Source organism: Coregonus clupeaformis, chromosome 7, assembly GCF_020615455.1.
Source record: "Coregonus clupeaformis isolate EN_2021a chromosome 7, ASM2061545v1, whole genome shotgun sequence".
NCBI classification, from domain to species: domain Eukaryota; kingdom Metazoa; phylum Chordata; class Actinopteri; order Salmoniformes; family Salmonidae; genus Coregonus; species Coregonus clupeaformis.
In genome coordinates, this window is record NC_059198.1 from 21032442 (window position 1) to 21049392 (window position 16951).

General features: G+C 45.0%; 1 protein-coding gene across 5 annotated transcripts in view; it reads left to right on the plus strand.

Moving 5' to 3' along the window:
• Window positions 1–2511: 2511 nt before the first annotated feature.
• Window positions 2512–16951, plus strand: part of LOC121569044 (protein TANC2-like) — a 67276-nt gene continuing 52836 nt past the window's right edge. For 4 of the 5 annotated variants that reach the window (XM_045221202.1, XM_045221204.1, XM_045221205.1 and 1 more), the window contains exon 1: window positions 2512–2625. In XM_045221202.1, the coding sequence (XP_045077137.1) occupies window positions 2562–2625 (64 nt within the window). In that variant the 5' untranslated portion in view covers window positions 2512–2561. Of the gene's footprint in view, window positions 2626–9290; window positions 9409–16951 lie in introns of those variants that run through there. The other variant, XM_045221207.1, reaches the window with a different exon arrangement.

The window sequence follows — 16951 nt, forward strand, 5'->3', positions numbered from 1 at the left end:
GTTAGCAAAAATGGAGAAAGAGTGTGGAATGGAGGATAAAGAGAAAGAAGGAGATGAAGAGACCGTGTCTAGAAGAAACTAGACACTAGAGATTGAAAAGAGGATTGACTGGGGGGGAAGAAAAATAAGGATTTGAAGAAAACATTGGAAAAGAGAGGCTACAGGTGGGGGTGGAAGGAGAAAAGAACAGGATAGGGTAGAAGAGAGACGAGGGAGGGGAAGCTTCATGCTGGCTCGTCTTTGTTGATGTTGTTTGGCATCGTGGGCTGCCAGAAGAAGCCACAGGGCCCAGTGTCTCGCTGAGTCATTCCCCAGCTTTAACATGGAACATCTGTTACTGTACAGTTACCTTCCCCCCATTGTACAACACAAAAGCACCAAGCCAAACTGAACCTACAGTCTCCCTGGAACAGAGTCCTCTCCCTTTGCCTCTATGGCACTGACCGGCTGACACCAGTTGAAAGAGCTTTTAAAGGTCTCTGGTTTTCCTCACATATCAGGAACACTCCTGCTGCTAATTGCCTCTATTTGGTGTGCCCTCAGCTCAGGACTGGTTGTGTGTCGGATGGGTTTGGTCGGTACACTGTATATACCGGGGTATTTTTCAATACCTTTTTCAATACCGTTGAAACTATTTATTTTGAAGTTTTTTAAAATACATTTCAATATTTGTAGCTATTTTTTAAGTAAATACCTGCAGTCAACTTGTACAATACTTTAGGAAATAAAGAAAATTGCGTTCTTCATTTCACCTGTCACATAATGTTTCATTATAAAGCTTACCGGTAGTCCACAGTCATGTGGTGTTTGTTTACAAGCACACAACGACGAGAGACCGGAGCCTTGTGAGTCACTCACTGTTGTGCAGCATTGCGCCAGTTGATCTAGTTACAGTATGGAATTCACAACTAAATGTTTGCCAGCTAGATATCTTATAACTATTTAAGTTAACTGTCTAGAATTTGCTAAATGCTCTGCCGTTGTGCATTTGGTTTGCTAATTTAATAGCTAGTTAGCTACAGTATCTCGCTAAGTGGTTAGCTTCTTCCAAAATCAAGCTTTGCTTGGTAACAGCAGAGAATCCCCTCCTGGATCAAGAGCCTTGTGGTCTAATAGTTTGTTTTGTGCGTGCAGCAAACTGTAAGTAGCATTTTTGAGTTAGGTCAGAGACTGTATAAAATGTTAGCAATGCGCTCGTTAGCATTTAGTTAGCATTCTTTATGGGATGTTACATGTACTTGTTAGCATTGCTAACCTTTTAGAGTACAGAGCCTCAGTGGGGTTTGAAAACAGCGCCCCTTGTTCAGTGCCGGTATTACCGAATATCCAGGTATTGCACAAGGTCGGTATGAAGGTATGACAATCTGGATACCGCCCAAGCCTAGTGTCGGCTCAAAAACCGCCTTGTCTTCTGCGAGGAGCCTCGACACGGAGTAGGCGGGGTCGTACTGTAGTTCTCCATGTTTGACACCTTGTGTGAAAAATGTATGACATTAGTCAAACACGAGAGAATACCTGAAATGCCAAAAGTGCTAATCCAAACTTTCTAAAGATTAAATTGAAGAGGATAAGTATGAGACGGAACCCCAGTCGGGTCTTTCTAAAAGCTGTAATGTGACCGAAGAAAGCAGAGGAGGATTTTAACAGCGTGGTACCAAAGATTCCCAAGACACTAAACGTGTGGGTCTACTCGATACTTAGTAAAGGGATTGCTGTTCGAAGCTCAGGCGGCATTTTAGGCCTCCTCTATTTGCTTTGAGGAGAGCCAATGTTTCCACTCATTCCACCACTGTCTCTCTTTCTCCTGCTTAATTATCATGCAGTGTTGTGGCGGCAAGAGAAAGGAAACGCAGGCGGACACAATCTCTTTCTCTCTTTCCTTTTATCTCTCTGTCTTTCTCTCATATACTCACACAAAAGCACATGGATGCGAGCTAAAAAGAAGCTCAGAAACATACATATGCACTGATACTACTTTGCACATTACAAAGACACAAGTGAACATGATTTCAAAGCCTGTTGAACAAACTTACACCTATGCGTTCACACATACACATGCCAGTAATTGTCAGTGGTATGGGTGTGAACGTTGTTTGACGTAGGTACTAAAATATTCCTTAAGTCATTCAGTGAAGCATGACAAATCTCATGAATGAAGAGTTATTATAACACACAGGAAGGAACAAAATCCCCCCACCAGGCTGCTAATGTGATATTCACCTCTTCCTCACAGAGACTATGAATGTCATTAGTATGTATAAGAGGATGAATAATTTACCTGTGAGAAATTGCCGTTGTTGTTAATAACTTTATTCTGCAAAACCATTTACTAGGTGACAGAATAGTGCAATTACCTTCTGTACAGTTGTGGTGTTCTGTGGTGATCTTTCTGGAATTTGCAATATCTTTACCTCATCTGCCCCTTGCGCTATCCAACCACCTGCAATTTACTGCTGACAATAAATAATAACCAACATCAGTAAATATAGCCTACATTACATTAAAAACACTCCCCTTTTCTTCTGCAGATTTCTCTATAGCCACTGCAGACCAGTGCAGTCATGTTCAGGAACAGCTTGAAGATGCTGCTTGGCGGCAAGTCCAACCGCAAAAATCGCAATAGTGGTAAGTCAATCTGACCAGTGTTGTGTATGTGGTGTGTCTGTCTGTATGTGTGTAAAGCTTGTCACTCACAGTTTAACTATGTGCTTCAATAATACAACATATGACTTAATGTGGTTATCGCCTGCTATTGAAGTCACTGAGATCTACCAGTCTCTCTTTGCCATGATGAACCAACTCATTAACCTAAGCACTTATACTTGCCTCCTTTCACAAGTTGGCGTCTGCCTATTTTTTAGGGGGTAAAAAACGTGACTCGCGATTCAAGAAGCAGTGCACTGCTGCTGAGGTCAGAACGAGATGCCTGGGACTCCACAGTGATGGCACCCTCTCCAGGGACTTAGAGCGGAGCGTGCCACACGTTCAGTATAGATGTGTGAAGCTTGTCTTTGGGATGCAGCTGGTTATGTCTCTCCTGAGTGGCGCAGTGGTCTAAGGCACTGCATTGCAGTGCTAGCTGTCCCACTAGAGATCCTGGTTCGAATCCAGGCTCTGCTGTAGCCGGCCGCAACCGGGAGACCAATGGGGCGGCGCACAATTGGCCCAGCGTCGTCCAGGGTAGGGGAGGGAATGGCCGGCAGGGAGGTAGTTCAGTTGGTAGAGCATGGCGTTTGCAACGCCAGGGTTGAGGGTTCGATTCCCATGGGGTATGAAAATGAAAAAGAATAATGTATGCCCTAACTGTAAGTCGCTCTGGATAAGAGCGTCTGCTAAATGACGTAAATGTAAATGTAAATGTAATGTTCACGTCTCCTAGAAATTGATGCAGTGTCAGCTATACAGTAGACCCCAAACACTCTTCTCTTACTCAAGTTACTCATCTCCCAGAAACGAAGGTTTGAGGTCATTCACAAAGGGTTTCAGTCCCCATGAAACTGGAGACAGGTTGTATCCTATCATTTGTTCCTTTTAACTTGAAGAAACGTTATATGAATGTAAGTTACACGATTCTATTACTGCCCTTGTCTGACCAAGGACATGTTTTGCAGCATGGTGAATATAGTTTTGCAGTTTCATTACAGTAGTTCCTACAGGCTCAAAATGTTAGCAACATAAAAATGTGTTACATTGTGCTGTAGGTCAGACAGTACAGTCAATGGCTTGAGGAAGTAAAGTTGTACCACCATTGGACTTGAACTCTTTTATCATCAACTGAGTTGCTTTTCCTCAAGACTTGAGATTCACTGGTGTACATTTCTGCTACAGTGTAGCACTAGGTTCTGTAGGCTCATAAAGAACTGACCTCTGGGAGAAAACCTGAGCCAACCAAACACACAGTAACAAAGTGTTTTAAACCATGCCACAGTGTCAAGAGACCCTCTGTTCCACACAAGCCCACACTGTGTCCACTGTTGACACGATGTAATTTCAATTAGGATGAAAGGTCGCTAATAGCCACCATTTAAAAGGGCCAGAAAGGTTTTCAAGGCAGGGGGCCAGCCAGCGATAGTACCTTGCGTTTAATTCCATGTCCCTGTAAGTTGTTGAAGTTGCTAATAGCAAAGGCTGTCTTCGTGGCAACGTGCAACGTGCAACCTCAGTCATGACTGTGTTCTGCACCCCAGCGGGGAGATGTGGTAGATCTTGGCCACTACTCGTCGGGCGTATATGTTTTTCTTCCTAAAGCGGGCACTGAGAGGAAAGAGTCCGGCTCTACGCTGTGTTTACCCCCGGAACAGTGCCACCCCAGTGTGTTCAGAGCTCCTCAGTTCCAGCCAAACAGAGTGAGAACCGTGACTCAGCAAACAGGCTAGTCCATTCAGAGCGGCAAGTGTAGTCCAGGCTCTAAATCTGAAGCAATGGTTTTCATCTTTCATAACCGCTCCCTTTTTCCAGGATAGTTATGGTAATTGAGAGCTAAAAGCCTGTGGTATCTCTTTTCCCAGAAAGCCATTTTGGATTTCCTCAGTTACTTGTCTTGTCAGACCACAGATAGTTATGAAATGCCATAGAGGGCTAATGAGGGTAATACAACAGATGATACTATGAATGGACTGTGTACCACAGAAGTCTCATGTTGAAGGGCCCCAAAATGAACTAATTGGTCTTACTCTTGAGGCAGAAAGTAATTTTAGAATACTGTTGAAATAGAGAGAAATATCGGATTCCAATTCAAACAGAGGAAGGTAATGCACTGTGGGAGATGGGCCATTCTGGTTTTGTCGTGGGCTGGCAGAGGGTAGCAGGCAGGGGGCGATGAGGTGGGGGGGAAGGGAGACAGAGGTGTTTGGGCTCTGTACCAAGCCTGGCGTGGATGAGGTGCACTCCTGTCTACTCATTTTCCCTCTTGAGATGTTAGGGGCTCAATCATAGCCAGCTGTTGACCAGAATGCTGTACCTCTGCCAACATCAAGGAGCATTTAGAATACAAGATTATTATGTGACAGAATCTAACGTGACACCAAACTACCACAACAGTTGGTCTTGGTAAAGCAGTCTTTCTTTCTCCAAGGATGGTCTGTTTCAAATTTCCCTGGGATGCAGTTGCTGCTTTTCTCTTGTTGTTTATATAAAAGACCACCAGTTCTGGCAAATCATTTATGACTAGCATTCTCTATTCCCATGTCCTTGTTATTTTGTTGGTCTCAAATATATATTATAAGGTTGGTATGCTGCCTCTTGTCTCTTTTTTTTTTTTGTCCCTCAACCTGTACGCAAATGAAAGGAAAAGGGGAATACCTAGTCAGTTCAGCTGAAATGTGTCTTCCGCATTTAACCCATCCCCTCTGAATCAGATAGGTGTGGAGGGCTGCCTTAATCGACATCCACGTCATCAGTGCCCGGGGAACAGTGGGTTAACGGCCTTGCTCAGGGGCAGAACGACATATTTTTACCTTGTCAGCTCGGGGATTCGATCCAGCAACCTTTCGATGTCCTCAGCATATGTTTGCCATAAATTAAATCCAAGCAACCAACAACTTGCTAAGTAAACATGAACGATCTCGCCAGACTGGAAAACACATGAAGTCACCTTGGGATTGATGGTTACTAGCCTCCAGATTCCTCAACTTTGGATAAGAATCAAAGCTGACGTGAGCAACAGCCAACTGCAACATGGTGCGATATCGTGTGCAGAGCGAGGAAAAAAACGGAATCTCCCAACACTGCACAGACTGCAGTAAACATTTTACGACATGTCATAACACGTGTAGATTGTAAGGCAGATCCGCTGGGTTTCCTGGAACAAGCCAAGGCAGTTCTGTATTCAATGGCTATTTCTACACTGCTGTAGAGCTCAGTATTGTTACAAGTTAAGAGTCAGACTATTTTCCCCCCAAGAGTAACAGCCTCACCTCACCTACCCCTTCAGAAGAGGTTCGGTCACCCACTATATACCACTATATACACATTTGGGTGGATGCCGATTCCTCTCCAAAATGCAGCATACGACTACAGCACTGGGACACGCGGTGTGCTATGGCTAAGCAGCTTGTATGGATGCATCCTTGAAGGCGGATGATGGAAAGGGACCAGAGGATGTGTGTGTCAGCTGCAGCAATCGGAGTTTGCTGGCTAACGCCGCTCAATGGCTCTGGTGACTGCCATTGCCAGCCAAAACCGTTGGGCCTGTCCCAGCACCGCCTGCTAATTGCAGGCTTTTTTGTCAGCAGCGTCGATTAAATCCAATCAAATTTAGAGGCTCCTGCAACCGAGACCAATCAGGTGCGGAGCCACACGTTATGTAAGGAAGCTTTGCACATCGACAAAATTAGAGATTTTCATGGCAGCTGTGGGCCTTAGTTACTAGGCAGGCTGCCCCCCCCCCCCATCATCCCCACCATGTTCATTCATTACTTTGTTTGCCCAAAAGAGGCTGTAGTAAGACTATCAGACAGTTGATTTTATTTATTTGCTCTACCAAATCTCTGGCGCTAATGCGTTTATCTACCTCAGCTCTCACGCTTATCAGTCCACACTCCTACTTCCACTTCCCCTTCTCCCTCTCTCCACCTCCCTGATCTGCATCTCTCCATGGTTCTCTCTCTCTGTCTCCCTGCCCTTGCCCGCTGACAGGCTCTGGCCCGCTGCCCAGGTCTTGGGTGGATGCCCATCCAGATGGGTTCCATTCATCTGGAGGAACGGCTAGGCCCCACCTACCTTCCTCTATCCCTCCTACCTCCCTCTAGCCCCCTCTACCTCCCCAGCCCTACTCATCCCCCCCAGAGTCCCTGCTGCCTGTGGAGAGAAAGCATCCCTGGAGCGAGGCCAGGAAGATGGGGGCTGCTGTGTGGATCAGGCGCTGCCTGCAACACTACAGGGGGCTCTGCTGTAAGACAACCTCACTACCCTTCCCCTTCTCCCATCCATCGCTTCAGTCTCTCTCTGGGGAACCCTTCCTTCCACCTTTGCGTGTAGAACCTTTAGATCCCTTGGAATGATGGGTGACAACGTAGAGCAGTGTGGGGATTATAGGAGCTGGATGCTTCTCAAACACCAGGTGTTGCTTCAACAACAACACGTGGTCCTCTGTAGCTCAATTGGTAGAGCATGGCGCTTGTAACGCCAGGGTAGTGGGTTCGATCCCCGGGACCACCCATACGTAAAAATGTATGCACACTTGACTGTAAGTCGCTTTGGATAAAAGCGTCTGCTAAATGGCATATTATTATTATATTATTATCACCTTATGTAACTTGGCAGGTCATCGTAGCACATTGCTCACTCAAATCCCCAAAGGAACAAGCTACAGGAGAGGACATAGGACTGCATCTGTAGACTGACTGCTCACTGCAGTCAGTCTACAACCGAGAGAAACTATATTGTAAAATAATGGGTTTCATGGGAGGAAATGCCAACTACATGGAATGGGAGGACTTAGTACAGCCCATTCCCCCTTCTAACAATACACTCTCTGGGCAGTCTCCACCCTGGTACCATCTTGCACCAAAGAGCCTGCACCAGGAGGCTCCCCTTCTAAACCAATCTAAACACAGTTCAGTAGTAACAGACACTAGACTCTGGCCTGGAACTCTGCACCAGGAGGCCCAGTTTGTGACTGATGTTACACCCAGCCCTCCGAGTGACTGATACGGTCATTAGAGACCTCAGCTCTCCTTCCTTTCCCCAGCCGAGGCTTTAAGCATTGTCACGTGGCTCCGAGGCTGCAGACGATCTGCCCCAGTCTCGCTTAGCTCACTGGTTTATCAATGTCATCAACCCTAACCCCCTCACACCCGGCCAGTAGCAAAGGGTTCTTAAGCCCTAGTGAAAATGGACCGAATGGTACCTCTGTAGATTTGTGATTCAGATCTGTCTCCATGATTCATGTATAGGTGATTCACGCTTGTGAAGTAGATGATTCAGATATGTCTCCATGATTAATGTGTAGGTGATTCACACTTGTGTAGTAGATGATTCAGAGGTGGAGACCAGACCAGCTGCTGTTGTAAAAGTGTTATTCCCCTAAAGGTAGAAGTTGCCCTTAACCACAGATCTAGGATCAGATTATAAGGATGAAGTTATTTTGCTTGGCTGTTTACTTTGCTGTTGTACTATTGACTCTAATGCCGACTACCTACCATTGGACTCATGTGGTCTGGTAGGATGCCTGTAGGTTACGCATGGCCAGACTCCACAAGTAGTGTCTCAGTCTTGGTGTGGTGTTGATGCATTGCAGGTTTATAGGGTTGTTTACAGCATTATAAAGCTCCACCATGAGCTTGTGTGTGAACCTGTCCTCTTTGGAATTCAGCTCTGTGGGCAAGTTTCACCTCAGATCATCGGATGGAACTCTTCATGGAATTTACAGATGGATACATATGCAATCCATATTCACTTTGTGCACATACACATGCTAAAACACACGTTATCGCGCACACACACACACAAACACAATCACACGCAAAGAGACACGCATGCACACATACGCAAACTTTGTAAGCAAGGGAACTGTCATTTATACTCACATTCAATGTATAAGGCTCATAGCAGACATACTCTCTGTGTGTGTTCATCACCAGTGTGCCTGTACAAAAACACCTCTCTAGTTCAGAGGAAGAGCGGGCTGGAGAGGAAGGAAAGGCTTCACATTTTAAAATAGCATTTCATCACCTCTGAATACCCGGAAATATGTTTTTTAACCTACTACCACTCAGTAGTTCAGTAGCACTATATTCCTATTCTGAATGTGCCCTCACTTGGGTTGAAAGGTTGTGTTCACAAACACCTTTCCGTCTGATGTGACAAGTTGTTTTGTGAATGATCATGTTTACTTGATTATGCTTGTGTGGGTGGGTCTATCTATGTATTGGAGTGGGCTTACGTAAGGATGTAAACATGCATGGATCAAGTATGTGTCTGTACCATTGTCTATACAGTTAGTAGGATTTCTGTGTGTTTTCGGAGTGTCAGTGTGATGGTTTCATGTGGGTGTTAAAGGAGGACATTGCAGTCAGTGTGCCTTTTAGAGCTTCCCGAGTGTTTTCTATGTGTCTGTGGGAGAGGGAGGGAAGCGGGAGAGAGAGCCGACTTGCCGCTATCGAGTGGGAGAGAAAGAGAGGAGGAGGGCGAGTCCGCCCGCCTGCCTGCTCCTGTGTGTCGGTCCTTGTGTGTTTTCCTGCGCGTGCGCCAATACCTGGCACTTAGTTTCAACACTGCAGAGCTCACTCTCTGTCTACAGCTCTCCATTTCTCTCTCTTACTCCTCTCCTCCTCTTCCCTCTCTCCTTTTTTCTTCCTCATCATTGGTGTGCCTCCATTGCCATATCTCTATGCCACGTCCTTCAAGTAGTTTACCATGGTACAGGATTTTACTAGCTTGAGACGCAGACCTTTTCTACTAACTAAGGTGAGACCGACTCAAGCTTTTCCTGGCTAGGGTACTTACATAGGGTGGAATCTAGGGGTGGGGGGAGTCTAGGGGCCATAGAGAAGGGGACAGGTAATTAGGGTCGGGTTCAGAGAAAGGTGGAGTATGTGTTTACTGCTGAGACTGCTGGCATGATGGGGAGAACGCTAAAACCCTCTACAGCCATCTCATCCCGTTTGTCCTTTAGCTGCTCTGTGAGGCACACATCTCTGAGTACTAGCTAGCTAGTCTAACACTGTGCCCACTGTTAACTTGACTGGATGTCAATCAGGATGATTGCCAGTTCTGATATTTTCGGTGTGGTGCAATGCTATGATATGCTTCTCTCTCGGTTTCTGATTCTGTCTCATTTAGTGCTCTGGCTTTCTCTCTCCAGCCCATTATGCCACTGCTCCCCCTCTCTCTGGTGTGACAGGTTATGGGCGGGGAAGCGGCTGGGGTGTGTAGAACATGGAACCTCTCTCCCACCACACAGAGTTATGTGAGCTGCATGTATGATTTCTCTCTCTCTGGCGAGTCGCAGGCACGGCAGCCTAATGATGCAAAGTAGCCGTTTCCTCACCTCACTAGCAGCACAGGGCTCCTGCAGAGCACAGACACACACGCACACATACACACACACACACACGTTACACACATACACATTACACACAGACACATTACACACAGTCACATTAAACACATTACACACAGACACATTACACACTCACACATACGCTGTGTATACAAAACATTAAGAACACCTGCTCTTTCCATGACATAGACTGACCAGGTGAATCCAGGTAAAAGCTATGATCCCTTATTGCTGTCGCCTGTTAAATCCACTTCAATCAGTGTAGATGAAGGGGAGAAGACAGGTTAAAGAAGGATTTGGAAGCCTGGAGACAGTTGAGACATGGATTGTGTATATGTGCCATTCAGAGGGTGAATGGGAAGACAAAATATTTAAGTGCCTTTGAACGGGGTATGGTAGTAGGTGCCAGACGCACTGATTTGTGTCAAGAACTGCAACGCTGCTGGGTTTTTCACGCTCAAAAGTTTCCAGAGTGTATCAAGAATGGACCACCACCCAAAGGACATCCAGCCAACTTGACTCTGTGGGAAGCATTGGCGTCAACATGGGCCAGCATGAGGCTGTTCTGAGGGCAAAAGGGCGGGGGGGTGCAACTCAATATTAGGAAGGTATACCATTACTGTCTTGTACGCATCCAATCACATACACACACACTCATGCCATCAACATGCATTATTTTTCTCTCTATCACACAGAAACACACTCACTCACACACACCCCTCACCCTCCCATGCACACTATCACACACTCTCAGTCTCACACATATTCCCCCTTTTCTGCCTCTCCCCTCTACACACACATCCCTCCACTGTCAGTATCTCTCGCCCACTCTGTGTTCTCGGCACTGAGGGAGAGAGGGAGAGGGAGAGAGGCAGGGCACAGTGGGATCAGGTTGCTCTGCCTGTGAAGTTTCTCTGCTGCTCTTCTTACTGTTATTCTGCTTTAACTCTGCTCTAATGCTTAGCAGCAGGGAAACACTGATGGCTTCTGAATAGAGGGGAAATGACTTGCTTTAATATCCTCACATCATTAACCACCCAGAGAGAAAATACAGCTAATGGTATTGTTCTCTTCTGGCCAATCCATAGCCCAGTGTGAGTGTGTAGAGTATGTGGGTAATGAGTATAGTGGGTGGCTGGTGAAGGTGGGCATGGTTGAGTGTTTGCTGGGGGCGGCTGGTTAGATAAGTGCCCACCACACAGTACAGTGGCTCAGCAGAAACATGACATTCCCAAACCGTTCTTGCGCTTGCACTCCCACAACATTTCTGAGTGATTCCTCATGAAACCCAGACAAATAAATACCATGATTTGGGGATTTTCACGGAATGTAAGCCTTAGAATAGTCATTTGGAGGAAGGATTGTTGACATATATTTGACATTTTGTATCTAAAAACATAATTGAGAAATAATTTATCAAAGTTGGCATTTTATGACATTTTGGCCTTACCCAGGTCTCCTTTAACACTACATAGTGTTTCATCTGTAGGTGCTACAAAGCAAACATTGGTGTCATATGAAGTGTTACCGCTTGCTCTGTAATATGAGTAGTATTTTGATTTCAACAACTTATTTTTAATTTAATTTATGAATATTGAAAAATATAAACATGAATATTGATTTTTATATATTGTTGAACATAATATACTCTACCGGCATTTCAAAGTTCCAGAGTGGGATCTCTGCTACTTTTAGACGTATGATCCAATATATAGGCATTACCAACAGAGTGAATGTGAAAATTGATTCTGCTGGTGATTTGCAGGATGTGCAATGATTAAAAGGAGGGCTGTGATTGGTAACATTGCCTACTATGCCAATTTCTCTGTATAAAATGGGTCATAACTTTAGAACTAGCAGAGATCCCACTTTGAAATGCCCATAGAGTATATTATGTCTGGGTTTTGTGAGGAGTTTCTCTTCTGTTACACTCTGATACTGTGTCCCTGTCCCATATCATCTTATCATCTGTATAATAATGTTGTCACAACTTTGCTTTAATGTTGTCACATTGTTTCTCTAGGGTCCCACTAACTCCATATATGTAACATCATGTAATACAAGGTCACTGTGACTCACTTCTCCTCTCCTCCTTTTCTTTCACCTCTTCTCCTTCTCTCCTCTTCTCCTTCTCCCCTCTTCTCCTCTTCCCCTCTTCTCCTCTTCCCCTCTTCTCCTCTTCTCCTCTTCCCCTCTTCCCCTCTTCCCCTCCTCTCCTCCTCCCCTCTTCTCATCCTCTCCTCTTCTTCCCACATGGGGCTCAGTGAATTATGCCGACGCTGCTGGATTTATGGGCTTTATCATGCAACGCCTGGCGCTAAGCACAGCAGGCAGCACACACTGGATTCACACAGCCTCTCACAGCATTAATCAGCTACTTACCACCCCTGTTTACAGCAATACAGTCTCATGACGCTCTATGAAGCTCAAATGTCACCCCAGTGTCATCCTTTGAAGCACAGAATTGCTCTCTCTGTGTCATTAAGCCATGGTTTCATCGATACTCCCATCATCATGTTGTAGTGTCCATTGAGGAAACCATCTTATGACACTGCATGATGCCATCGTCTACACCTCCCATTAGCTTTAGCCTGTTGCTACCAGATCCCTTAGATTTAAACTGAATGTCTGGTTACTTCCCCCTCTGTGTATTTTTAGGAACAGGTCAGGTCGTTGGGAAAACCTCTGGGCCCTAGTTTAACCTTGTCGTTTTCATTGAAGTGGGATAAACAGTGCTCTGCTAGCGAAGCTTAGCTTGTAGCAGACACCACCAGATGAACTTTAGCATGCTTTGTTTAGAGAGGAAGAGCGAGCCCAGTGGAGCGCTTGATGAGAGACAGACAGACGGACGGAGAGGAGGAACAAAACAGAACAGATAGAAGACAGGAGTGGAGGAGTGGTGGCTCACAGCCCGGGGTCTTGTCTCCTCTATTTTCTCCTCCTCTCGCTGGCTAACCTGCTCCCTCAGGCTCTGGTCAGAAACACGCTCACACAGCCCTCCCCTTGACCAGCCAGGAAGCTGAATTATTCAACAGTGGAAGACTACGCCCCAGGATTGCTTCTTTCTCCAGGACAGAAACACACACACACCTTAACTAGCTTCCCTTAGCACTTCGTACGTCGCAACTGGGAGTGCGTGTTTGTAATGGCTGCTAGGCTGTACAAGGCTTTAACATCTGGAACAATGTGGAACACTTAGCTCCTCACATGTTCTAAACAAGCAGGCCAATATTCCCCACAGCAAAGAGAGAAGAACAGAGGATTGGAAGTGTATGTTTAGTTATGGTACCTCAGGTCTTGTTTCCCCCCATGTATAATTATATTTAGAGAGAAAAATATTTCGTATTTGTAGTAACAAAATAAGCCTGGCAGGTAACGTTATGGTACGGGACCTCTAATACAATGATTAAAGATGGTGTAGCTAACCCTGGGCTAGGAAAATCTCCAGGCCCTATTGATGAAGTCTGGTCTATCGCCTCTCTATCTGTTTCCCATTCAGAGGGACTGCTGAACAGAACTACTAAATAGCTAATAAAATGGCTACACAGACTACCTGCATTGACCCTTTTTGGCACTAACTCTCTTGCACTGACTCTATGGACACACACACACACTTACTTACACTGACACCCCAACATACACATACACACCCCAACACACTACATACTGTACACCCACACACACATAACATGCCCACACATGCATACTGACGCCACACACACACACACACACACACACACACACACACACACACACACACACATACGCTCACCACAAACGCTGCTGCTACTGTCTGTCTATCCTGTTGCCTAGTCACTTTACCCCTACCTATATGTACAGTACATAGCTACTTCAATTATCTCATACCCCTGCACATCAACTCGGTACTGGTACTCCCTGTATATAGCCATGTTATTTTCTACTCCCTGTATATAGCCATGCTATTTTCTACTCCCTGTATATAGCCATGTTATTTTTACTCATTATTGTTATTCATTATTCACTGTGTATTTATTCCTCCTATTTATGTTTTATCTTTAACTCTGCATTGTTGGAAAAAGACCCCTAAGTAAGTATTTCACTGTTAGTGTACACCCGTTGTTTACGAAGCATGTGACAAATGATTGGATTGATTTGGAACTGGAGGAACACAGCTGGTCACCTTCAGCTCAGACTAGACCAAGGTCAGAGCAGACACTTGTCTTCATCAGGGGTCTCTGGCCCTGTTCAAATAGCTACAGGCTAACTCCTTATGTGCATATTGGATACAGTAAGTGTAAACCCCTACTACAGAGTACACTTCATCAGTCCACATAATTAGAATAGATTGTCTTGCATACTCTTGCTATAACTCTAGTACATGCATTTATTACAAGTTCCAAGTCATTTTAATTGACAGGTCTTACTAATGACTGCTTTGAGACAGACTTAGGGTATGGTTACTGCCGGTATTGGACATTTCTTAGAGGAATTCATTCAAATGTTGGGTTCACCCATTTCAAATAGGGACTTCCTGCAGTTCACTAGTATCACATTTAGAGTTATTGAATCCTATCCGTCTTGTAAATACATCATGCATTCAGGCTTCCACAGGGCCCAGATACCCTTTATTGCCTAATTAAGAGTGTGAGTGAACACCCCTGTCAGTGTAAAGTGTGTGCTTCGTCGATGTCAGGGCCGCTCTCATATTGAGCCATGTGGTGTGTCTCACCAGACAAAGAGGAGAGGATGATGAAACAGCCACGCCAGTTTGCGATATTACAACAAAAATGATTTACTGCAAACAACGAACACAGTTTTTTCCCCTCTGACATCATTGCACACACGATATAAGAGCAGTATGTATTGTCTTTTTTTTAACCATTCTCAACAACGCTCCTCAACACGGCATCATAAACAATAACAGTGGTGGTGGGGCGGCCTGTGGCGCTGTTTCCCCATATTGCGGATTCCATCTTTAAGACTAACAGCAATACCTGTGTCAAAATGTATGCACTCACTAACTGTAAGTCGCTCTGGATAAGAGCGTCTGCTAAATGACTAAAATGTAAATGTAAATGTAACTAGAGAATGTCCCTGAATATTAAGCTAGCTTAAATGATATGAAGAGGCACCAGGCATGTTTAATTATTTGAAGTGCCAGAAAGTAACCATTGATACCCCATAATAAGTGTGTAAATAAACTACTAGGTGCCAGCTGAAAATAGTGTTACCAAACAATGCTTCCTGCCACAACCCATTCTTAAGCTGCAACCCAGTGTAATTGGTTGGGATCCACCATGTGAGAAAGGCTGCTATAGGGTAGCGCTCCCAGGGTACATCGGTTGCTTATAGGCAACAACCTTTAGGGAAGGCTACATGACAACACAGGATGGAACATGTGTTCCCATGACACAAGCAGCTGTTGTAACCGCCCCCTCTGCGCCGTGTGTGAGACTAGGGAGAGTTGCGTCATGTACGTGGCTTTATGCCAGAGCACCGTATGGCGTTCCACTTTCTGCCAATAGCTCTCTGTGGTTCTACTGTTGACTACGGTGTTAGCATGCTATCATTAGCATGCCATGGTGTTATACCATGATGTTAGCATTTTAGCCCCCACCCCCCCTCCATCGGTGCTAATTGTGTGGATTGGAGGATTCATCATCCCAGCTGGTGTTGGGGGTGGTTGTTCCCATGAAATGGCGGACTTTGGGCAGTGCCACACAGAGCAGGTTTAGGCCATGCTTTGGGCTTAGGATCCAAGCTGCTGGGTTTTGCGTGGGGGGAGGTAATGTACTAGAACAATTTGCTTTTTGACGTGCTGGACCTGATATAATCAAGCCTACAGGAGAAATTTGGATGGAACCTTTCCAGTCAACCCATATTGTAGGTAATTAGCCTAGATAATTTATTTAACTAGTCCGTAGACAACAGGGGAAAATTTGTGAAACTATGTGAGGTTTAGGTTAGATTTTTTTATAGGAGAAACATTTTGTTCTCCTCTTCTCCGTCTTTACTTTCTCCGCCCTCGTTCTCTCTTTCCCTGTTCTCCTCTGCCTCACAATGCTGCTCTCCCTCTGCTATGGTAATAGAGCAGAGAGACGGAGGGAGGAAAAGAGAGAGAGAGAGAGAGAGGTGAATGATGTGGGATGATGCTGTAACCGCTGTCCTGCACTCCATTTCAGACTCAAGGACACTAGGCAGATCGGTACTCAGATTTAGTGGAGTGATTTTTTTATTAGGTGAGCAGTCGATTTACGCACTGTACATAAATTGAGATTTCTGCCACGCTCTATCACTACTCCCCCACCCTGTGGGAGTCATTGTTATGTTTTCAGGGCATTGTGTGTGTGTGTGTGCACTTGTTTTCCTACATTATCAGGACCCCAATGTCCTAACATTTCACCTTAATGTCCTGAAAAGGTAGGAAAACAATCACTTTTTTGTACAAATGTTATTTTAAGCTTAAGGGTTAGGTTTGGGGTTAGGTTTAGGGAAAATTTGATTTTTAATGGTAAACAATTTACACTCCAAAATGTCCTGGAATTTCACGAAAACACAGCTGTGTGTGTGTGTAAAACAGTGCATTATGGGCCTTGCTAGTCCTCCTCATGCTATTACAGAGGTCAGCTAGGCCTAATTCTAATGCATATAAATTCATCTGACAAAACCAATCCTAAAAGAGGAAACGTGTGACAGTGCATGGGCTACACAACACAAACAGGCAACCAAATTATCAAATGCATGAACAAACACTCACAAACTAGCCTCCTTTCCCCTGCTATCAACTGCTCACACATAAAGCTTATACACGCTCTCTTTGCTTTCCTTTGCCTCGTTTTTTTTACTCCTTCCGAACTGTGACCAATGTTCAGTACAGTATGTATTTTGTCAGGGTCACTGAACGTCCTTTCCACTGTCACCTTTTTAAAATTGACTCAAAGTAAACGTGTCCCCATAATCACTCAT